The sequence below is a fragment of the Peromyscus eremicus genome, chromosome 13 (genome assembly GCF_949786415.1).
Source record: "Peromyscus eremicus chromosome 13, PerEre_H2_v1, whole genome shotgun sequence".
NCBI classification, from domain to species: Eukaryota; Metazoa; Chordata; class Mammalia; order Rodentia; family Cricetidae; genus Peromyscus; species Peromyscus eremicus.
The window spans coordinates 22115931-22141288 of NC_081429.1; the positions used below are offsets into that span (position 1 = coordinate 22115931).

The 25358-nt window shown below is 44.4% G+C and overlaps 1 protein-coding gene across 2 annotated transcripts in view; it reads right to left on the reverse strand.

The window, feature by feature from the left end:
* Window positions 1-25358, reverse strand: part of Ptprm (protein tyrosine phosphatase receptor type M) — a 713675-nt gene that overhangs the window by 131213 nt on the left and 557104 nt on the right. For both annotated transcript variants that reach the window (XM_059277901.1, XM_059277900.1), the window contains exons 15-17: window positions 20118-20269; window positions 16367-16441; window positions 11325-11515 (exon numbers count right to left, since the gene is read on the reverse strand). In XM_059277901.1, the coding sequence (XP_059133884.1) occupies window positions 11325-11515; window positions 16367-16441; window positions 20118-20269 (418 nt within the window). The remainder of the gene's footprint in view (window positions 1-11324; window positions 11516-16366; window positions 16442-20117; window positions 20270-25358) is intronic.

The window sequence follows — 25358 nt, forward strand, 5'->3', positions numbered from 1 at the left end:
ACTATACTGTTTACTACTGTTAAAATATAGAGCTTGGGATTGTGGAGGAACTGTTGTCTCTGATGGGGAGACCAGGAAGACCTGGGATGGGGCTCACTGAGCTAGGTCTGAAGGGATCTATTGAGTAAAGGTCCTGGAAGTCACTCTCTGCAGAGGCTACACATCAGGCCCAGCCCAGAGTCACAGGTGTGCTGGGATGGGAGGAAACGCAGGGCTGAGCAAAGGAAACTGGTGAGCAGCAGCTGAGGTTGAAACCAAAGCCCAAAGCAAGAGCCGGATGCACATCTATATATCTAGAGAGGCCGAGGACGCTACACTGCCTCCTGGTTTCTGAAAGAGCCAATAGGTTTTCGAACATTAGTCAAGTGTAAGGGCATAAATGTCTTACGATGAAAAACTGGCCATAGGGCAAGAGACAGATGTGCAGAGGAGAGAACAAATGTAGGGTACAAAGGGGGGGGGACCCTACTACCCACTTAAGTGATGAGGGATAGGCGGTGGGATCAGGAGGAGGAGGAGACAGACTGAAAAATTGTTAGGAGCAAAGCTCTTGAGACTTGTGACCTGCTGGTGTGCAGGGAGAGTGGGGCCAGGCAGCCGCGACCTTGTGAGTGGGTAGTGACACCATCAAGTTAATCAAAGGCACAAAGGATGCAAGAAAGACATGATGTCTAACAGACGCTGGGACACAGGCACACTGACAACCCCTTTGGGGCCACGGCCCCTGTGAAAATACTTGTGGCTAATGGCATCTGACGCTAAAAGCATGTTAACAAGTGGGAAAATTGCTTAACTTCTCTCAGGTAAGATAAAGAAAATTCTAAGAACCAGCTTCCAAATGGAAACCAGACAGCTACCTAAAAAGTACTTCCAAGAAACGAGAAAACGTTAACCGCCATGAACTATCATCAGAACAAGGACGAAGCCCCAGGAAATAACAACGTCTAACCTAATTCCCTCAAGCTGGAGCTCCTACATGACGTCAGTAAAGGCTAGGGCCAAAGGAACTGGAGGTAGAATCAGCTGAAATTTGAGACTCTGGAAGCAAGGCAACGAGAGGCAATAAAGAAAACAATCCCTGGCATACAGCTCCTTGATAAAAACCAAATCAAGTACACACAATAAAACTGCTTCCCTCCATGGCCTTTTTTAAAATCACGGGGCCGAGGAGATGGTTCAGTAGGTAAGAGCCCTTGCTGAGCAAGCATGAGGATCTGAGTTCAAGGCCCGAGGACCCACATAACAAGCAAAGCGTGGTTGTGCACACACCTGTAACCCCAGCCATGTTGGGGGTGGAGAAAGGAGGATCGCTGAGGGCGGCTGGCTGCCAGCCTCCTTCCAGGCTTAGTGGGAGACCCTGTCCCAAAGGAGTAAGGTGAAGAGTGACAGAGCAGGATTCCAAACGTCCTCCTCTGGCCTCCCATGTGCACACACATCCACATGTGTGAAGGCACACATCCACAGACACGTGCACACAAGCACACACACATATACACACACAACTCAACACAGACACATAACATGGAAAAAAAAACGTAGATTTCTTTTTAATAGCAGAAAATATTTGGGCTTATGTTCTAGAAGGGTAAGAGTCCATTACCATCACAGCAGGGAATTGTGGCAGCAGCCAGACATAGCAAATGGAACAGCTGAGCGCTCACAAACCAATTCACAAGCAGGAAGCAGAAAACAGAGTTCTCTCCCTCTCTCTCTCTCTCTCTCTCTCTCTCTCATTCTCTCTCTCCCCCTCTCCCTCTCTCCCTCCCTCCCTTTATTCCTTCCTTTCTTTTTTTTTAATCCAGTAAAACAGTATCTGCAAACACACATACAACTAACTTGCCCAAAGAGCTGGAGGCAATCTCAAAATTTCAGAGGGAAATTGTTATCATTTCCTTACGGACCTGGCTCACCATCAACACAGTCATTAAAGAACAGAACGTGTCAAAAAATCACTTGGCCGCTTCTGGCGCTGGAGGCGCAGCTGTTGCCGCTCCTGAAGTACCTACCGGGCCTGCCAGCAACCCCTGTCCCCACGCCCCATCCCCAGCTTTCAGTGGTTTTGTTTTGTACGGTTAGCATCCTGTGGGACAGAGAATAACCTGCTCTGATTGTGGCCATTAATGGACTCAGCTGGCGCTGGAGAACATGAAATGGGAACTGAAAAGCTTATCTGAGAAGTGTGTGGGCTGGAGGGGAGAGCAGGTGCTCCCACTCGGGACGGTGAACAGTCACTGAGTGAAGGGGTTCCAGCAGCTGAGTCACACACAATGCTTTGCATTCTACTTGCTCCTATCTCTGCAAGAACCCAACTAAGGAGCTGCCTGAACTTCACCTTGTCTGTCAACCCAAGGGACCAGAGCCAGGTGTCTGGTGCTGGGCCTTCTGAGGACCCAGGGACCTTCCCCTGGCCCCCTGCAGCTTGGGGCATCTGGAAGTGAGAAGTTAGGCTTTATCTCTGCAGAGATCAGAGGTTGAGTGGTGATCTGCTGACTTTTCTAAGTGGGGAGCCAAGTGAAGAAAACCCAGGCATAGGTTAGGTAGGGAGACATTCAATGATAATTCTTCCTTAGGCTGCAAGGTCATCATGTAAAATATCGTGCTTGTATTTAACTATTTTACTTAGACAATAGGGAAAAGATGGAGAGAGGGAGAGGAAGAGGGAGAGAGGAGAGAGAGAGAGAGAGAGAGAGAGAACTCAAATATTTAAAATAGAACAGCTAGCACATTTGAAGAAAATCCAAGTTCCTTAGAAATACAGTATCTGCAAACACACACACAACTAACTTACCCAAAGAGCTGGAGGCAATCTCAAAATTTCAGAGAGAAATTTTTATCATTTCCTCTACTTAAGCTTGGAGATTTTGACATACTGTTTTCTACTCCCCCACTTCAAACTGACAAAAAAAAAAAACAAAAAAAACAAAGAACCAAAACCAAAACAAAACAAAACAAAAAACCCCAAAAACAAAAATACAATCTCCATGTTCAATTAGAAAATTAAACAACCAGAGTTTGTACCCTGGAGAGAGATGTATGAGGAAAATAAGTGGGATATACCAGCGTTTCCTAAATACAGTGAGATGTATCAACACATTATTTTGAAGAATAAGGTGCAAAGAATTATTTATGCTTCTCCTAAGTTTGAGTTCTAGCAACAGGAAAATGAACTTCCTTGCCTCAGAGTGAAACTATTAACTGTGCATCCCAGGACGTCCTGTTTGGAAGGGCTATGTTTTTTTTTTCATCTAAATTGTACAGATTCATCAATGCATACTCTTGAGAATAGTATGTTGCTTGCCTACCGAAGGTCACTGTCTTTCTGTTTGGCTCCTCAAAGGGTCTCTGTGCTAGTTACACAACAGTGAAGAAAGCCCTTGGGGAAGCACAGAGAGAGAGCAGGCCACCCTCTGACTGCACAGGGCCAGCAGGCCACCCTCTGACTGCACAGGGCCAGCAGGCCACCCTCTGACTGCACAGGGCCAGCAGGCCACCCTCTGACTGTACAGGGCCAGCAGGCCACCCTCTGACTGTACAGGACCATGCCTGCTTTGTTCCCAACACAGTACTGAGCACCCTGTTACTCTCAGTGTTGGGTCACGGAGGGTGAGTGACCAAGCACACCCATGTCTAGCACAGGGGCCATGTGGTCAAGGTGGAGCTGCAGGGCCATGACACACTTCCCGTGCAAGTTCAGGTAACTAGAGGCCACCAGGTCTTCAGGGCTGGGTAGGTGAGCCCACAACATCACCCCCCCCCTCCCCGAGTGCAACCATGTCCTGTCTCCATTTCTGGGAACCCTACAGATGTCCCCCTGGGGGTCTGCACAGATTTGCCTTTGCTTTCTGAAGAAAGAATCTGGTTATTTCTCTTGGCAACATAAACAAACCTGCCTTTCCCAGAGGCCTTTCTCCTGAGGTCTGAGCCAGTTGCTGTTGATAATCTACCATCTTCTGTCCAAGTGAGCAAGCTCACTTCTTCACTGTGATTCATGTCCGAGTTTCTTTTGAGTCAAATTATCATATCTCCCTGGTGAGACGTGCCATGTGACTATCTTGTTAGAACAAAAATCAAATATAGAACCTGCATGGAGAATGGCTCTGTGTCCCCTTCCCCACAGCACGTTTCCCTTTTGTTTGGACACGCTTCTGTGGGCTACTTGATTGCTAATGAAGCCTCCCTGGGTTTCGGGCAATTCTCAGACATCGCTGACTTGGAAAGCACAGAGAACTGGCTAGAACAGAGGAACAGGGGAAAACCCTCCGTTCTAAGAATCTTGAACAAAGCACACAACTGAGTTTTCCTTGTGGATTGGACAAAAGCAGACAGACCAAATGCCTGAGCATAGCGCACCAGGGCAGTAGCTGAGGATTCTCAATCTTTTGTCCCTGGAGATGCTTCGGTATGGAAGGCCATCTATGCTCCAGTAGGTTTGGAGGCCAAACATTCCAGAACATTTGGAATACTTCCTTGGCAAATAACCTTTTCCTTTTTCTCATTTGCTTTTTGGAGTTCTAGTTATTTCTGTGTGTCTCAGAGACATAACTTAAAAACCAAGCTGCTTATACGACATAGGTGTCCATCTCCACACAGGAGGGATAGCCCTACTTTCTGAAGTGTTCTTTGCTTCTCCCCACTTCCAGAACAACATGACATTTAAACTTCTCACGTAGTATGACTTATTAGACTCTTTGTCATCCTAACCCTTAGACTTCTTGTCCTTTAACAGCTACTATGACTGAGGCATGTCTCCAGAACACATCTGTTCTCTTGCTTTGTGTCTATATGGAGTATCTCTCTTTTAACTGCTTGGGGAAACTCCCATTTTGCTTTAGAGATGAGTTGCTCTTGTCCCAGGTTGGCTTAGGTGTCCCCAAGTTCTTCATAGGCCCCTGAACATTTGTCTGGGTCACGTACTTTTCTATTAGATCTTCAGCTGTTGTAGCCCAGCTCTGTCACCACACTGAATTTACAGAGGGTGGCGCAATGCAGTGTTAACCCTGCACATCCCTGGCAGTAGATAACTTACCACATTAACCTCCCTGAAATCTTACTTTGCCGAAGACACAATGTGACCCTCCACCCACTTTCTCCTTCCCTCTCTCCCTCGCTCCCTCCCTCTTTCTTTCAGAAGAGAGTTCTATGGTCTATAATCAATATCATTACTTAGTATTTTTCTTAGATATAAAAAACATTATTTTAGCAATAAGAGGTGTAGCATGTATTTTAAAATATGTTCTTGGATTTTACAGTCTTCATCCATAGAATCGATCCCACAACTTTTTATTTTCAAGTTATACTTTAGTAGGAATTTTTGAAAATGTGGATACAGGGCGAGGAAGTCATCTAGCTGTATAGATTTAGCAAATATATTGCCACCTTTCTGCAAAGTACCTTATTCTGTCTCGGTGCTCCAAGTCCTGGCTTACTCTGTTCTCTGACTTTTAAATGCAAGAGGTGACAGAGATGATCATGGTGTAGTGAGGTTTCCATAGCTAGTTGACACGTTGAGTTGTGAAGCCTATTTTCAGTGGATACATTTACACTATACCTCCCATGCCGGAAACTTGGGTAACATTGTAGAAGAAGGGGAAGTGACTGCAAAAGCCAGAGCATCAGAGAGATTGCTGTGGGGTTGTGCCTTGAGTAATGTCAGGAACTACACCCATGGTCTCACAAACAGGACTGCTTAAACATGAGTTGAACAAGGACGACATCAATAGATGTGCTTAAGGAGATGGCGGGATGTGGGGGGGAGCCCACTAGGTCTCAATCCCACACAAAGATCTACAGGCAACTAAGGAATACTGAGAGTGGGAGAAATAGTCTTCCCAGGGAAGAGCACACCAGTGAGTGATCCGATACCAAATGAAGAGCCCTGAAAACACCTATATGATAACATTATACAGATTAGGCAGGCTATATTTATGACTCTATCCGCATGTATACTATATATATAATATGTGCATGTAACAATAATTAATGAAAAAAGAGGCCATGAATTTGAAAGAGAGCAAGGAGGGGTGTATGCAAGAGTTTGATGGGAGGAAAGGATGTAATTATACAATAATCTCAAAGAGAAAACAAGAGAAGAAGAACTGTGTAGAGGTTTCATCTCACCACAGCAGAATGGCTGTCATTAAGAAACAGATGAGAACACGCTGGTGAGGATTCTGGAAAAGGAAACTCTGGAACAGTGGGATGTAAATCAGTTTGGCTGCTGTGGAAATCTGTATGGAGGTATCTCAAAAAACTAAAAATAGAATCACCGATATAATCCAGCTATATCACCTCACTCCTGAGACTATACCGGGGGACTCAAAGCCAGCACACTACAGGGATCCAGCACAGCCATGTTTATTGCTGTACGATTCATGACAGCTGAGTGAAGGGAGCAGCCTAGGTGTTCACCAACAAGTGACTAGATAAAAACGTGGTGTGTGTACCCAGGAGTTTTATTAAGTCACGGAGAAGAATGAAATTATACCACGTGTAGGAAAATGCCAGGATAGAACTAGAGATCACCGTGATAAGTGAAATAAGCCAGACTCTGAAACACAAGTAGCTCATGTTGTCTCTTATGTGTGGATCCTATATATGCATATATACACACATATATGTGTATAATACATGGACATAGAAACATGACCATCTGGAAAAATGAAAGGAACGAGTGAGAGGTAGAGGAGAGATAAAGAAAAGGGTACAGGGGGCAAATATGGTCAATGCACAGATATATTTGAATGAAAATATCTTGCACCACTATGTAAATGAAAATGTGCCAACAAAAATGTTAAAAAAATGACAGAGATGGGCTCAAACCTTACTGTAATACAATTTCTGTATAAAGAACACAATGTAAATTTCTCTTGGATCTTGTTATTAAAGTTATTTTTTCTTAACCTCACTAATACTTCAAATGAATGTTTACTGTATGCTAGATAGAATTTTAGTCCTTACAATCCATTATGTGACTAAATCTTCACACCATCTCATAGGGCTGATATTGGAGTAACTTCATTTTATGGGTGAAGAAACTGAGGGCTGCCGAGGATAGACAACTTGCTCAAGATTCTTAGGAAACACACACAGTTCAAGGCATGAGAGAGGGGGCTAAATCCTGTCACAGTTCTAAATCTAGCTGTCTCAGCCAGGCTCTCTATTGCTATGACAAATGCCATGACCTAAAGCAACTTGGGGAGGAAAGGGTCAATTTGGCTTATGCTTCCATATCATTGTTCATCACCAAAGGAAGTCAGGCCAAGAACTCAGACAGGCAGGATCCTGGAGGCAGGAGCAGATGCAGAGGTCATGGAGGGGTGCTGCTTACTGGCTTACTCCTCATGGCTTGCTCAGTCTGCTTTCTTATAGAACCCAGGACCACCAACCGAGGGATGGTACCACCCACAATGGGCTGGGCCCTCTCTCATCAATCACTATTTAAGAAAATGTCCCACAGGCTTGCCCGTAGCCTAATCTTATGGAGGCATTTTCTCAGTTGAGGTTCCCTTCTCTGTGATGACTCTAGCCTGTGTCAAGTTGACATAGCACGGCAACTGCATTTAAAAAGCCACCATTTGAAGATGTTCCTTATCCACACTAGGATGACGACTGCCTGGGTTTAGGGAAAACAGAACAAGAATATTGCAGAACAGTCCTTCTCAGTAGATTCTCAATTTCCTTAAGCTTGGTTTTACTCACATGACAGATTTGGCCACAAAACTCAAGTAATCGGGTGATAGAGACAAAGTGAGGGATGGCCAGGACCTGAGGCCTCATGTGAGCTGATACTTAGAAGGCATTTCCCCCTGCAAAACTGCATAAGTTCATCTACCCAATACCATTGCTCCAGACCAATGCTAGCATGTTCTGTAATGACAGATGGGGGCAAGGGGTGAGGTACTGGGGGATGGGATTATTCCTAATGGAATTTTCCATTTTGTATTCGCTCAGTAGCTCCTTTCCCTTTGCTTTCTTTTCATATAGATAGTATTTTCACATTTTCTTTTCTCCTTTTTTTTAAAATTTATTATTTATTTGAGACTCAGAGTATTTGCTTTCAAATCATCTTCCATAATCACTGAATGGGTTGCATGAAAGAGGAAGTTTTTTTTTTTTTAAATGCATCAACAAATAGCATTTTATTTTAAGGTATAACACATCTTAATGAGTTGTCAATCAGAGAATGTTTAAAGTGAGCGGTAAGACATCCTAGTTTGCACCTGCAGATCAAATGTCTTCAGGAGATTTGAGTGGGAAATAATTTTGCATACATTCAGATATGCATTGCCCATAGTTACAGAAGTCACAAGGTAGGTATTTTTAAATAGTCCATGAAAAATTGGACTCAGCTATTTTATGAATTGTTATTTGAGCCTATAACTAATCTCTTTGACATTAACATCTTTAATAAACATTTGAGCAATATCTGCATGCAGAGAATTGGCTAGAACTAAGACATCATCTCTATTCATTAGGCTTATATTTTCTCAATAACCTAATTTTGTCTTTCATAAGATATTAATGCTTTTGGAAGTCTTACTCTTAATCCTATTAATTCCTAAGCTACCCTTTAAAAGTGCATGAAGCAATATGCAAAGGCTGTCAATTTCACTGAATTATACATTGAACCACTAAGGGTAAATCTGAGAATTTCAGGGCTGCTGAAATGTGGAGCTTCATCTGAAAATGTTCTGGAATGAAACAAAACTCCAGGGACACAGTTGAGCTTGGTTCCCGTGGCTTTGGAGGCTTCTGATCTCAGATCGCTGGCACCAGACCAGGTGGTGACTGCTTGGCTGGGCACAGCATGTCTATGTCTGCTTTGGACGACGGGTCTATGCTTAAGAGCAGCTGTGCTTCAGCTGCTATTGGTGCCATGTGCGGTGGGTCTCGATAATCAAGCTGGACAGAGAGCTCAGCCTAAGGCTAAGCAGCACTGGGTCCAAAGTGAAGAACTGCGAGTGGCCAAGAGTGAGGCACAGAGCACTGCTTGATACGCATAGGCAACTTATGATTGCAATACTCTAACACCAGTTCCAAGGTGGTGGAAGTAACCAGCTACTGTCTCTCTGGATTCAAGGCCCACTCCATGCAATGGAACCCACCTCTGACCCTGACAGAGTAGCCAAGACCCTGAGACTGCACAGGCCATGGGCCTAGAAGAAAAACAAACACGAACGTGCTGCTACAGGAACATAATAACACAATGACTCTTAATGACATTCTGCTATACTCACACTTCAGTGCCTGGCTCAGCCAGCATCAGAGAACCTCCAGTAGTAGTAAGGAACTAACCTCCTCCTCCAGTAGAAGGGAACTAACACAGAGACCCACAACTGGACAACATGCACAGAGTGAGAGACTTTGGAGCATTCGGTCCTAATTGGATGTCTTCATCGAGGAGCTATGCAGAAGAGGAGGTGGGGAGATTGGAAGTCCAGAGGGGATGGATGACAGGAAGGAAACCATATCTTCCAGACACATATGAATCCATAGAGACTGTGACAGCATGCACAGGGCCTACACAGGTTCAAGCCAGTTGGGGTCCTGGGGCTGCAAGTGGATGTAGACATGGGCTTCCACTCCTAAGCAAGAAGTTGTCTGTAACTGACACTGCTTACAAAGGAAAAACTACTTTTCCCCAGTGGCATCTCACTGGATATATTAACCACATTTGAGGGTAGGCCCCATGCCCAGTAATAGCTGGTCAATACAAACTCAATGGTGTTTCTCTCTCATATTGTTTTGTTTGGACAATTTTTATCTTATTGTTCTTTTGCTTATATATTTTGCTTTCCATTTTTTTTGTGTGTATGTTTCTTGTTTTTGCTTTTTTTTAAGAAAGAGAGAAAGGGCACAGAGTTGGGTGGGTGATGGGGTGGGAAGGATCTGAGAGCAGCCAGGGGAGGGAAAAGCATGATCAGAATATATTGTATGAAAATGTTTTCTTAATTTAAAAAAAAGCAAAGCACGAAATCATTAATCACGTGCATTATCTCCTCCAAAAGCTGGCACCAACTTTTGTAAAGTCTGCTTATCTCCATATACCGCTATCATTTCCCACATTTCCAGTGTGTGGTGCATATCACTTGACTCATAAAATGCTTCCCAATTGCTAACAGTGGAGGCTGGGACTTGGATGAAGCAGTCTATGAAACTGCAGTGTTTTGTTTTCCACAAAGTTATTCAGCCAGAACCCCAGAGTCTTAAGGCTGACGACACTGAGACAGACTAGAGACCACCTCTGTTTGGGCACTATGGGTAAGCACTGTTAAAACCGCAATATAAGAAGTCAGGATACAATTAACAAAGAAAAAAAATACTCTGGTTCCAGATTAGATGGTTCCAAAATGTGAGCTGATTCTACAGACAAGGGATTGATTCAAAGAATATCCCAAAGTTTAGAAACCCACTCCTATGTAGTTCTATTTCTATTGCAAGAAGTCATGCTCTTCAAAAATGACCCCAAGCTTATTTTACTAATATAAAAAAGCAGCTGGGCGGTGGTGGCGCACACCTGCACAGTACACCTGCACACACACTTGGGAGGCAGAGCCAGGAGGATCTCTGTGAGTTCGAGGCCAGCTTGGTCTACAGAGCAAGCTCCAGGACAGGTACCAAAACTACACAGAGAAACCCTGTCTCGAAAAACAAACAAAAGAAGCAACCTGATCTTCTATTTCTTCCACCACACCTGCACAGCACACCTGCACAGCACACCTGCACACATGCTCAATGGAGAGTGTGCTACTTTGAGTTAAAGTTCTTGAAGTCAGAGTGCTCTCTCCAGTTGGAGAATGAGTTTCTAGCAGAATTTGCTGATGCTAAAGCTGAGGAAGAGGAGAATCCTGCATTTTATATATGGTAGGAAGATGTTATGGTCCCAGAAAAGGCCCTGGCAGGTGTCCCCTCGGGCGCCAATGACAGTAGCATGCACTCTGGGAGCAGTTAGAGCTGTGACAACCTCCAGCCCCTTTCCTTTGACTCTTCACAGTGTCACTTCACTGGTGGATCTGTAGTGGCTCTAAGTGAGGACTTGCTTCCTGAGACAGCTTCAGAATTTGGATTTAACACTGAACTTAGTTTCAGGAAAATGACGGAGCAGGCGGAGGGGAATGACAGCCTGTGGCCAACACATGTTTCTGTACCAGGAAGTAAAAGGGAAATGTTTTTCCTTTCCTGCTGAACACATATGAACTTGGTAGTAAGTCTCACCAGCACCTGGGAAAACACCAGTAGATGCCGCGTCTAGGGCTGGTCTGGCATCTCTGGGATCCATGCAAGTCGTTTAATATGTTGCCAGCCATCACCTAGCCCAGGCTCACCTCATACTCCTCCTTGAAGCCATACCCCTCAGCACACTTCATTTGAGTGATGTGTTGGAGGAGATCTGCCACACGGATGGCCGGGTGGAGCTGTCCAGTCTGGTAAGGCACGTCAGTAGCCTCGCGCTTCTTGTATGTATGGGACTGAACTAGGCTGCTGCTGGTGTCGCTGGCCATTGTGTGGGTCTCATCTAGAAAGGAAGGTGGAGAAAAGAAGCGTGAACCATCAGGCTGAGTCAGGACCACAGGATGCTAACAAGTTGGCTGATGACATCCCTCCGCTCAAGGACGGCTCAACCAGAAATCAAATTTTGCATGTTCGGAGGTTTAAATGGGATCGGCAATACTGCTCAGAATGAGGTGGGAATCTTTGCTCTTACAAAGCAGTCCAAACGAGATATTGCTTCTGCAAAGCTCATTGACAGGAGCCTTCCAGCGTTTCAGTGGTAAAATTGGTAAAAGTTTCAATCCGAAACTTCATCAAGACCTGGCGTAAAACCAGGCTTGTCCACATCCAAATGTCAGCTAATTAATTTGTGTAATGGAGTAAATAAACTCTACAAATGTTCTGTGAGCAAAAGAAAAGTGCACAAAATGGTTTGGCATATAAAGCTAGCAATGCGGATGGGTACTCGGTACAGGAAATCAAAGGAGAGAGGAACACTAAGAGGGAACTTGTACTGGGAATGTTTTGATGAGTCACTTTGCATGCTCTGGGATCCGGAAGCTCAACGAAACGCTGTGGGCCAACGCATCACACACAGAACGTTCTACAACAGGAAACATGCAGGCCGGCACAGGGTGGCACACTGGCTCCGTGAAGTCTACGGGTAAGACACACACCCCCACACTCCCTCCGCAGCTTCTCCAAGGGGCGAGTTGGGGAACTTACCATTGATTGGCACTTTAAAGCGGATACATATCAGGAGGAAAGAGGAGGAGAAAAAGGAAACAGGACATAAGCAACGGTACTGTGCAGAGAACTACAGGCACTTCTACTGGGTGCTGTCTGTCAGTCTTCAGTGAAACTGTCTATTGAGAGGTGGTCAGAGGGCAGCAAAGCCTTAACCCTCCCATCATGGTAGGATGGAGTTGTTTCAGTTAAGCACTCAACAAAAAAGGAGGTTAAAATTAGTGTGCAATTGCTTTTCATCCCCCATGAACCAAGAAATAACTAAATAAAGGCTATTTGTATTTAATTCATTTGTCATTTAAATTTCTTGAACAAAGCCAATCAAATTGTACTAGAAAATTAATGTCAAAATTTGGCCAAACAAGCCTAAAGAGGCTCTGCTTTAATGAGCGATGACTAGCAAATTAGATTAATAAACTGCAGAAATGTTATTAAAAATGTTTGAGGCACATGTGTTCAATTAAGGCTATTCAATTATGAATTTCATCTTCTATGGGTTAACTCTTTAAAACGCTGAATCCCTTTAGCAGTTCCATGAACTGGGAAGATTTTTATGAAATCACAATGCTAAAAACCATTTAAAGGGAGATATCAAATCAATTTCATGTATAAATAATAAAAATAGATAAGGAAGGATGGGAATTGCGGATTCTGCGTTCACAGGGATTTCAGCCACAGTGGTCGCTAGTGATTTTTGTTACTGTTCTACCTAAATGCTCAGTCTTGAGGAACTTGGTGAGCTGGGCCTGTCCTGCAACCCTGCTCTGTCTGCATGGCAAAGCCCCTGGGGATGCATGGTATGAAGGGTGGTACACAGGTGTGGAGCTATGTCGCCGTTGCTGAAATGACACCCCAGTCACTACAAGGCGGCTAAAGACACAAAAACAAAATAAAAAAAAAAAAAAAAGGGTGGTAAGCTGATTTTATGATTTGTTTTTGTTTTTCATTTGGATTTGCTTTGAAATTTAGCAATGTCTACGTTCCCATTTTAACAGTCACCAATACCGCCCCCCTGGAAATTTGCATCTCAAATTCGCTTGTTGGCAACTGCCAAGAGTTATCAGCTGGGTGGCAGGACCCCTGCTGAGGCACTCAATCCAGTGGGCTCTTAGTTCTCTAGGAGAAAGCTCTGTTCTGTATAAATACTAAAAGAAATGGAACATTAATTAGTTTCCCCTCTGGGCCTCCCTTGTTCTCTTCGTTTTATATTTTGAGCAGTGAATATAATTAATTTGCCTTTCATTCTGGCTGAATGGAATACCACCTAAAGGACCCAAGCTTTTCAAGTGGATGTACCAGCAACCTAGGGATGCTCGGATCCCCAGCCTAGGTGGTTTAAGAGTTTTAAGGCCACAGAGTGACAGCCACTGCCAATGTTGTATATATTTCTCCATTGCACAATGACACCTTGGTCTCGTCTCTAGAATGGAACCTCTTCAAGCACTTACATACCACTACATCCTCCTTCCCAGAGAGAGCTGTTGTCCAGCACAGATGTGTTCAAGGAGAGCTAGGGGAACTTGGGCCATACCTGTCAGGAAAATGGATCACCTTTCCTGGTAGACATTCCTGACCCTACTAAAATGAGCTGTCAATCATTTTTCTCTGGCTGCTTGAAATGATTTATTACTGATAAACAGTATCCCATGTCACCTATTTCCTATACTTAAAAAAAATTACCCACCAACAAAATTTTCTAAAATTAAATATGTCTTAGATGAAAGAGTCAGAAAGGAAAGTTTCTTAATATCAGTTCTGATGATTTCTGAGAATTAAAAATTAATTCTATATTCATTAATGAATTAGCTGAAAAATACCAACTTGGAATGGATGCTGTATTTTTGAGATGGAGAAGGATTAATCATTTATTATCTATCGGCTATCTATCTGTCTCCATCCATCCGTCCATCCATCCTTTCATCTTTGTAAGCAAATGAGGCAAAGATATAATTAAATTCTCCATGAGAACAGGGTCTTTGCAAGTGAAAAAGAAACATTAAGATACGAGGCCTTTATTTGTGCTGAACTCTGTCTCTCTCTGAACAAAATAGTCCTTGTCTCCATGTAAACTGTAATGGCTCCCATCCCTGCAAAGGACCAGGGTAAACACAAAGCTCATTTTCCTGTGGCTTCAAGGGATAACCTACCTCACTGATCTGATTCCAGCAATATACAGATGCACAGTGCACCAGATCACGGGACTCTACCATGGTTTCCAATGTACTGCCACTTAACCCCCAGGTTTCTGCTACACAGATTATACCAGGAAATGGTGACTTGTGCATTTGGTGGACTTACTTTTTTTCACACCATTTTGAAACTTGAATTGACTGTCCCAGTCATACTTTCTCAGAAAAGAAGCCTAGCCAACTTCAAAGGATGTCATTAATGTTCCTAATAATAAGGCAATGCCTTTGGAGAAATGATCTTTGTTTAATAAGCTTATCTTAACCCTGCTGTGAAATCTGAATGTATTTTTCCCTTTGACAATGCATGTCTCAGCCCTCCCTACCCACAGTTCCTTCAGGATCAGAACATCCACAGAGAAGCCTGGGATGTGAATGCCACAGCACACAAAGACATCACAACCTTCGCCTACCCAGTGACTTCACAAATGTCTCTGCCTGGAGATCAGAATGTCAGTGTGCATGAAGTGAGACTGTGTCCCTCACCTGTGAGAAGGATAAAGCAGAGCGTCCCCCCTTTATGGTTGGTGCTTAAACCAGTGTGGGGGCTGTACCGGGCCTCAGGATAATCTCACTTCAAATACTCTGTTCCATACTTAATCTTGGTTCATTTTTGTTCCGTAGGCAACCAACTTGCTTAAACCTGGAGGACTCTGGGATGAAGTGAAAATTACCCTCTCCTTGGAAATCTAACAACTTTGAGAACCGAGAAGCACAGTGGGGAGTCCTGGCTGGGGGTCCTGAGGCCTAGTGAAGAGAGCCAGGAAGAGGAAGTGGAAGGCAGGATGGAAGCTCTAGCTCTAAGAACCATTCTATACGTGGAAGTCGCTTTGGGTGTGCTCCCTTCTGCACGGTTAGTAGTAGAAAGAGAACACAGCCAGACGGACACACTCGGGTTACTTATGCGTCTCAAATGCCACAGCAGCCCATGCTTATTTGCTCATCACAGGCAGGTAATGTCACATTTCCTCACCCTTCTTAAACTGTACAAGCGGGACTTTTTTTTTCCTCCCCTGTAACCCCCTGCTGGGAATATTTCATACTTTAAATGCATTCTGCCCCATTGGGCTAACATTTCACTTCATTTCTTGTGGCATCTGACACGTAATAAACCACACGATGATAAAGCGCCCGCCTGTCATTCCGCTGTTCAGAACATCAGTTCCCTTAAAATTCCACTGTGTGACAGACATGTTGCTGAGGGGTGCCCTAGGCGGACGGGTGGGAGGTCTAGACCCCACTGTGATCACTACACTACATAACGTGGGGGGTGTCATTAGGAAAATGCTATTTTTTGAAACTGGCAATTTTGGTGCGTAGAGAGATAAGTGAAAATAATGAGATGCTATTTTCACTTTTATGACTGTCATATTGGACAGAATTCAGCTCTTGGAAGTACACAGCTGAGCAGTGACGTGTCATTTGTCTTCCCCTGGGATCAGCACTAACATTCAATTCTGAACACAGAAAGGGAGAGCCCTGGAGCTGGAATTGCTCCCTGAAACCTTTTGGTATCGCCATACCCCCAACATGCAGCAAACCCTTCCTACCAGTAGAGACTTCAGAGGAAGACGCATCACCCTGCCCCATGCCCCTGGCCCCATTCCACCCCCATGCCCCGCTTCTAACCATGGTATCATGCACAGTTACAATGCCAGTCTCCTCTAGAGTGATGCTGATTTTTCTCAGTCACTCCTGAAGTGGACTTGGGGAAAGGGGATTATTCTCACCTAAAATTGCAGTTGGCACAAATGGGTCTGTCATACATCGTAAGCAGGGCAACGCAGAGAAAGTAAAAAGAGAAAGAACAGTAAATGATTGATGAATGGTCCCCCAGTTTCCCCAGGAAAGCCATAGGAAGCCTTGGCTTTATGATATCATCAAGCAAAAAACGTCCATGAGCTGCCAAAGGTGGGAGGAAGGGAGACGGTAGGGAATGTTACCTGGGTAGTAGGAATTCGGCACCGACGTGCTCAGCGTATTTGTTTTCATCGTGAAGGATGATGGTGAAGACACAGCTGTGAATAAAGAGAGGCTGGTCAGAGGCTGCAGACAGGCTGAGTTTGGAATCACGGGAAGCACTCCCTGTGAAGGTAGACGGCTCCTACAGAGAAGTGTCTGGGATTCACCGAAGTCCACATGGCAAATACCACCATTCTCAGTGGTCTCTGGGTAGTTGCTCATCCTTTCTAGGGAACAAACCCTCTTGATCAGATCAAGACTTTTCTCATCCTATAATGGAAAATACCTACAGATAGCCACCATATTGAGTAGGGAAATCCAAGAGGTCCCTTGGACTTCTAACCTTGGCCTTTGTGATTGTGCTTCTGCTCTGAGCTGAAGTTTACAACTCAAATCTGTGACAACAAGCCAATGCATGGCTCCTGAAGAGCAGTGGGAACGGCAGTGTTTGGGTGCTCTGCTAAAAATCCCCCCGCCCCCACCGGTTCCTCATCTTTTGAAAATTTGGATTGCTACAACTTGGCTTGTAAAGATAAAGTTGATTTGGGCTATATTGGAAATGAAACTATTTTTCTCCATGATGCTCTTTAAGTCTTTAAATACTAAAAAAAAAAATGCTTCTATTTCTTTGGATTATTTCTCTGAAGGACACACAACCACCATACCATCCCTTCGTCTCCATCGCTAAGAGGGAAAGTCAAACCCTCTGATTCCATTGAAGATGGAGATTTGCCATTTTGAACACTAACTCTCCTCTACATCTTAATTGATTTTTAATGTAAAAACACTCACTTCATTAAAGTGCAATGATTGATGTGAGCTCAAGGTAGTTCAACATAATGGTCCATGCCTACACTTCCCCTAAGTACTTAAGGGATTTATCTGATGCTGGGTTCCCAAGGAGATACATACACAGTTGCATCATCCTATCACTGGGCAGTGCCCTGGATCCTTGTGATTCCTCGGGTTGCAATTATCTTGATGATGTGTTAATGTATTTTTGTTGTCAGAAGCAACTCCTGCTGTAAAGGGAAGTGGCTTTTACTCATGTTCCTGCCTTCAAATGGCAGCTACGCCAACAACAGAGGGAGGGATCCAGGCTCCCTGTCATTTATCTGGCTGTTTCTCTAAAACAGACAAGAGTCACACTTGTACATGATTCCAGTAAGTTGCCAGGAAAACAGCAATCGATGAAAACAGGAACTAAAAAATCCTGCATGTATAAACTGCTCAGGGAGAGAGCACAAGGCCACTTTTTCACCTGCAGCCATTTTTACATGCTCGGTAAAAGTGTGCAAGGCAGATACAAAATGACCACGTTTACTTCCACCCTAGTGTTAAAATATGTTTGTCTTTAACTATTCATATTGAGCCCATTTCCTTTCCCCATATTCCATATTCCCCTTTTTATGGGGTATTAAAGTAGAAGGCACAGCTCATATTTGCTGTGGTGGACAGATTATTCTCCACTCCCATAAATGAATTCTGGTTTACTTTTAAATTCTTCAGTCTCATTTTTCTTACTATGTCATTTTAGAAAGGGACTCACACCACAGCTTCTAGAACTTTTTGAGTGATGTCTTGCAGATATATATATTTGCACGTCGTGTGTATTTGTGTGTGTGTGTGTGTGTGTGTGTGTGTGTGTGTGTGTGTGTGTATGTGTACATGTGTGCATGCACGTGCATGCTATAGCCCTGGTGTCTATAAACTCTCCTGGGATTGCTTCTCTAGTAGCTTTTATTGAAAGGGAATGAATAGAGTACTAGAAAAATGTTTACCACTGGGGATCCCTGTCAGGGAAACTGTAAGAGATTTCTCATGGCTAACCCAGCAAGAGGGGACAACTTCTGTGTTTATTGAGAGGACGGTCAAAGAATTCCAAAAGGTGGGTCAGATAGGGAGGCTTTAGTGGCAAACCTATGCTCTTCAGCATCCTTGCCTGTCTACAGACACAGACCTTAACAGAACCAACTGCCCACTTAGACTTCCTGTCCAGAAGTGATGTTCCCCCTGGGGTTCAAACTTGAAACATTTCATAACTAGTAACTTCAGTTCTTGTTCTTGGAGTGAGTCATTTCAAGAAAATGTATTCCTGAAGAAATTAATTGTGGAATAGAAGTTTGGAACCTTGATGGGTGACCCTGGAATGTGGAGAACATCTCTGAGCTCACTCTTCCTTCTTTCCTCCATTTTTTTTGTCTTCCAGGGGTTTCACATGTTTCACTAGGTAGATTTCCTCCTCCAAGCTGTGGCCCCTTACATACTGATGCTCAGAGGATGGCCACTACTGTACAAATTCCAACTCTGTATGAGCTCAAAGGGGTGTGTGTGTGTGTGTGTGTGTGTGTGTGTGTGTGTGTGTGTATGTGTTTACCTAGGTCTAATTGACAACAAACAAAGGCAGGGTACTTTAATTTGGAACTATGTACACTATGCATTTTTATTTTTTTTTAGTGAAAAAACAAGTTACTTCTGCTACAAAAAAAGGCAATGACAATCTACTAAAAATGTGAAAGCATTTTCTATGATGACATGCCAGTTTCTGCACCCTCCACTGAATGTCATAGAAGGGTAGAGGCTGTTGGCCAAGAACCCAAACTGAAAAGTGCTGCCCTCCCAGTGTGTCAGAGTAGTGTCTTCTGCAAGCAAGTCTAGCAGGCTGGGGATGCAGAGGGAACACATACATAAATAGGGGGAGGAAAGGTAGGGTAATGGTAGCCACTACAAACGGAAGGAGCAGTCTGTGAAAGCTGAGTGAGTGGAAAAGGCGTGCAAGGCTCCGGAGCACGTACAGGTGAGCATACCACAGTCCTAAGATAGGAAAGGCTGGCAGCCCAGCATCCTCTAGCTGAGAGGTTTGATCAGGTGGCTGGCCAGCAGACCCCCTAGACCCCATCTCCCTGCTTCTCACAGTCGTGAGCCCTAACACCAGCCTTTCTGTGTATTGTTTTGGTCATAGCTGTGCTGTTGTGCCCACGTGCTGATGACATCCTGCAGTGGTCTGTATGTATGGATTTCACACAAAGAAACCCTATCTTTGGACCTGAGGAGTCTGTGTGCCATGAACCACGAAATCAGGCCCAGCTGTGGGGTTTACCTTCGGTCATTGACAACACAATCAGGGGTGGAAAGGGGCTACAATTTTGCAGCTCATATAACCAATTGAACTGATAATCTCTCAAAATACTGCCTGTCCAGGGATCACCGGTGATAGCACAGGTAGGCATTGGTTGGGCACCGTTAGCCCACCTGATGTGAAGCTTAAGGTACACTGAAGCACATTTTAATTTATTAATTGCCACTAATTGCCCTATAATAAAGGCAGAACCTGTCGGCTGAACAAACAAACAATTAACTTGTTACTGCCAGTTAATGACCTGTCTCCCAACAGACTTCCCGGGTGCAATTCCACACCTGGCTGGCTCACAAATGGGATCTCAACCACAAAAGGGGTGAGGGGCACAGGTGCATCCTCAGCCAGAGGGGAGCCTTTGTGTCACTGCGCTCAAAGCGCTGAAAGACATGTCACTGTGGCTCCCTGGGCTCAATGCCGTAGGTCCCAGTATCTTTAGAAAAACACCTTCACTAAGCAACTCGAGGCACAGAGACTAGAAAAAGCATTCTGTGTGAGAATGCTGTAAGAGGATTTGGGGCTTTAATCTCACAGAGCTACTGGGAGCCTGTCTAGCCCAACAGACACAGTCAAAGCCACGCAGTGCGGACACTTACATCTCCCATTCAGGTTGTGCGTGTCCATGAAGGAAAAGGCCTCGTCGCAGTTCGTGCCTTGCTCGGCGTAGCTCTTGTCCATAGAATTCACCATCACGGTCATCTCCTGCCGGGTGCTGCTCATTGTCTCCTTCCTCTTCTTGGCCAGTTTCCTTGGGACAAAGAGTTCAGTTATGTAGACGTGCATGCGGATGGAAGACAGAGTCCTGGCACAAATACGGACTCATGTTCAGGAATAACCTCTACCAAGTCAATCATTCACTCTTGCGTTGATTTGTATGCCTTATCCATGTGAGGTATCCTGCCAGGCTGCACACACAGAAATAGAAAACATCCACTTCCTCTCTTAACAACAGCACCAGTAACAGCAGCAACAACAACAGTAACAACAACAACAGCAGCAACAGCAGCAGCAGCAGCAGCAGCAGCAGCAGCAGCAGCAAGAGCAGCAGCAGCAACAACCAACAGAGACAGAGCTTTGCCTACAACGAGCAAACCCCAGATCACCAATGACCCCTAGATGACTGTCATCATCTATCAGCTGCTAAGCTCCCAGAGTTACTAGCTTCTTACTAAATAATTGTCTGAGACGCAGTGTCAAAGAGTAGATGCTAATAAATATTTGCCAGGCAAAAATCGGACTACAAGTTCTCAATCTGTGACAGGGTTACACCCCTGTGAACTGCAATTATTCTGTGTCGAAACGACGTGGACTATAGCCAACCTAACTTCCAACAGGGTTAAGTTCTCCTCAGCAGAAGGAAATGGACAAAGTCCCTGAACAGGGATGCAGTCGCTGAACAGGGAGGGATCCAGGCCTTTGTATCCCCATTATGTAAAGTGACAGCTACCTATATGAAAGCCCAATGGAAAATGACATAAAAAAAGCAGATAAGACACACTTCTGCAGATCTTATCACCAGCGATTATGTCCCCAAGACAGACAAGGATGGAATTCAAAACACTATAGAAAAAATGATGTCCTGAAGGTATCAGAAGACCGAGCACCGTCAACCCAAGCCTGCTGTGGAAGTCACTCCTGGAAATGGCTCATGAACATGGCCAGAACAATGGCAGGATCAACAGACTGCTAACATGGAAAAGGGGGATTTTCCTGGGGTCCCAGCCATACACAGACAACTACAGGCAACAGATGAATGCTAGGAGGAAACCAGCCTCTCCCAGGGATGAGCTTCTGGTCCAGTGCAGCATAGTCAGCCTTGAAACCATAATATACACAATCAAAATGAACACAGCGGGCTGCATTTCTATATTTGCGCACACACATACATGTATATACAATAATAATTAAAGAAAAGAAAAAGGCTAGCAACTGGAGAATGGAGAGACATGTCAGTGACTGGGGGAAGAAAGCGGAGGAGGAGAGTGATGTAATTCTGTTTTCGTATGTTTTTAAAATAATATAAAACATTTTTAAAGGAAAGGAAAAAGAAGAGAAAATATTCAAACTCTGCCTAAGCACCTACTACCATTTAAAACAAGAATGGCGGTGATTTCTAGTAAATCATCCTGACACTGATCGACCTAGGACATGGCAGAACTGAAAATGAGCCACATAATCACAACCACACCCATGTCAGGTGATTGCTAAGGCAACGGCGGGTGCTGGAACAGGAGACATATGGATAATCTTTATTATCGTTTCTAAATGATGCATAATCCACATGCTTTCTTGCCTGTAGTTATAATCATCTTTTAATTCTATGCTTTGAAAGAAGAACAGCCCCAAGATTAACTTGCCCTTTTAATTGCTAAAAGTTAGTGGAACAAAAGACATTTATTTAAGACAGATGAGTGAAAATCACCTACAATGTCTCCTGGAGGGAGAAATGATGAGCATGGGTAAGAGGCCAGCCAGTCTGACCTCTTTGGGCACCAGCACCCTCTCTTTCTATGTGCAGACATGACTATCTTTGTAAGCCCCTTCCCGGCCAGCTGCACTGTGGGGGAGCCAGTGTCTAGGCCTGCCCTTATCAATGCTCTGGGCAGAGGCCACTGCAGCTCCATCTTATCCACAGCCCCTGGAAAAATTCTTAGGCCAGGTCTCCCCTGGAACACTGAAGTGGAGACTGAGAATCTCAGCTCCATGGTTCACACAAAATGCTCACGTTGGGTGTGAATTTCTTTGATTCATTATGGACTATTTTACGCAGATAAATGCTTCAACATTCCCCTTTAGTTCAACTTAAAAAGAGTGGCCGACAATTAGGCTAGAAACCTCATCCAACTACTGAGGGATCTGGATGCAGAGATCCATGACTAGGCCCCGGGTGGATCTCTGGGAGTCCAATTAGCAAGAATGAGGAGGGTTTATATGAGTGAGAATTGTTGAGACCAAGGTTGGATAAAGCACAGAGACAAATAGCCAAATGAACCGAAATACATGAAATATGAACCAATGGCTGAGGGGCCCCCAACTGGATCAGGCCCTCTGAGTGGGTGAGGCAGTTGATTGGCCTGATCTGTTTGGGAGGCATCCAGGCAGTGGGACCGGGTCCTGTGCTCATTGCATGAGTTGGCTGTTTGAAACCTGGGGCCTATGCAGGGCTGCTTGGCTCGGCCTGGGAGGAGAGGACTGGACCTACCTGGACTGAGTCTATCAGGTTGATCTCAGTCTGTGGGGAAGGCTTTGCCCTGGAGGAGATGGGAATGGGGGGCAGGCTGGGGGGAAGGTGAGGGGGGCGGGATGGGGGAGAACAAGGGAATCTGTGGCTGATATGTAGAACTGAATTTTATTGCAAAATAAAAATTAAAAAAAAAAAAAAAAAAGAGTGGCCTAGTCAACTTTCCCAGACTCCCCTCTACCTTTGCCTGTCTGAATTCCTCTAAAAAGATTACAAAACAACAGCTCACGGGTAACTCTTGCATTGCTGCTGGCAGGGTAGGAGATGGTGGCAGATGAGGGACATACAGCCCTAACAAAGGCTAGGCTTGTACCGGAAATACCTTTTCCTTTCTAATTTTTATATGTATGAATTAATTTCAGAGTACCACACAAACATTTCATTACTGATCCTTAAGTACAAAGGAAGCCCTTTAAGGATTCACAGGTGATGCTCAGATTGAATGGAGGTCCAGCCAGAAACCCACATTGATGCTCATATCTGTTAGACAAGTACTTTAAGCCCATGAACCCATTTCAAAACCCAGCTAGCTCTCAGTGTCCTCAGCCAGCCTGCCTTCATTGATTCTGTGCTTTATCTGTGTTTTCAACGCCCAGCACAAATATCCTGTGAAGGAAGCCAGGGTCAGAAAATAAGGGTAGTGAGTTCTGGAGACAAAGAGGGGAAACAGACTTGGCTCCATCAATGAATGCCCATGGGAGTCCACTCACTGCAACTTTCAGAAGCCCCAAAGCTAGATTTTGTGTCAAGTCAGGGTTTAAATGTTGGCAAATGTCTTAGTTAGGGTTTCTGTTGCTGCAATGAAACACCATGACCAAAAAGCAACTTGGGGAGGAAAGGGTTTATTTGGGTTACACTTCCATTTCACTGTTCATCACTGAAGGAAGTCAGGACAGGAACCCAAACAGGGCAGGAACCCAGTGGCAGGAGCTGATGCAGAGGCCATGGAGGGGTGCTGCTTATTGGCTTCCTTCCCCTGGCTTACTCAGCTTTCTTATAGAACCCGGGACACCAGCATAGGGATGGTACCACCCACAATGGGTTGGGTCCTCACCTATCAATCACTAATTTAAAAAATCTTCTACAGCAGTGGTTCTCAACCTTCCTAATGCTGAGACCCTTTAATACAGTTCCTCATGTTATGGTGACCCCCAACCATAAAATTATTTCATTGCTACTTCATAACTGTAATGTTGCTATTGCTATGAATTGCAGTGTAAATATCTGATATGCAGAATATCTGCTATGTGACCCCTTGGGGATCATGATCCATAGGTTGAGAATCACTGTTCTATAGGCTTACCTACAGCCCAACCTTATGGAGGCATTTTCTCAGTTAAGGTTCTCTCCTTTCAGATAACTCTACCTTGCATCAAGTATAGCATGAATCTTAAAAAGTCTTATTAATAAAAACAAACCCAAAGCCAGGTATTGGGGTGAATGCCGAAAGATCAGAGAAACAGAACAAGCCACAGCTAACCTCACCTTACCAACTTCAGCTGATATTGTTTCCTTAAACAGGAAGCCTCTGAGTCCTCATCCGAATGGATCTCAGCTGAACTGCTGCTAAAAGCTAAAAGCTTAAAAAGGCTCTAGCTCCTGGTCCTCATGCATTATATACCTCTCTGCTTCCTGCCATCACTTCCTGGGATTAAAGGAAGTGTCACCATGTCTGGCTGTTTCCAGTGTGGCTTTGAACTCACAGAGATCCAGATGGATCTCTGCCTCCGGAATGCTAGGATTAAAGGCGTATGCTACCACTGCCTAAACCTATGTTTAATATAGTGGCTACTCTGTCTCTAACCCCCAGATAAGTTTATTGGGGTACATAATATATCAACCACAATCAAGTTGATATAAAACTAGCCACCACAGCAAATAATTAAAAATGTAAAATAAAACACTGTTTGGCCCAAATAAAGTACACTGGTTGGCACTGGTGCCCTCCAAAGCACTTAGAGGCTGAACTGTGTTAGAAGGGAGAGGAGTAGGAACTGATGTTCCCCACACAGCCAGAGCACGTCAGCGCCCTGCACTTGTTCTCTCCTCTGATCCTGGCAACCATGGGAGACTTTTATTTTCAATTCTTACTTTGCAAATGAGAGGACCGAGTTTCAGGAAAGCTACCCACTCAAATGGTAGAACTGAGCCAAGGCCTAGAACTCTCTGACTCCAAACATGGCAGCTTGCTTTGTGCATTACCAAAGGGCTTTCCGGCATGAATACTCTACAGCCCCAAATGTAAACACTGTGTGCTGAAAAGTCAGGGAAAGAGACATGGAATGCATTGCAAGATGCTAGTGGCATGCAAAAATGCTGATGGCTGGAATCATTCACCATCACGGGTAACAACTCAGTTATTCAAAGTAGGTTCCTCAGTTATGGGTGATGTGGCTTGACACCAGGGTCTTTTATTTGCTCTTATATGTGGCAGAGAAGTGCCTGTCAACACTCACAAATGGCTGAGAAAGTTTAGATTTAGAACTGAAGTTCACTTAAGACTGGACAACTTGGTCTTTCTCTCTCTTTCTCCTCCCCCCCCACCCCTGTGTGTGTGTGTGTGTGTGTGTGTGTGTGTGTGTGTATGTGTGTGTGT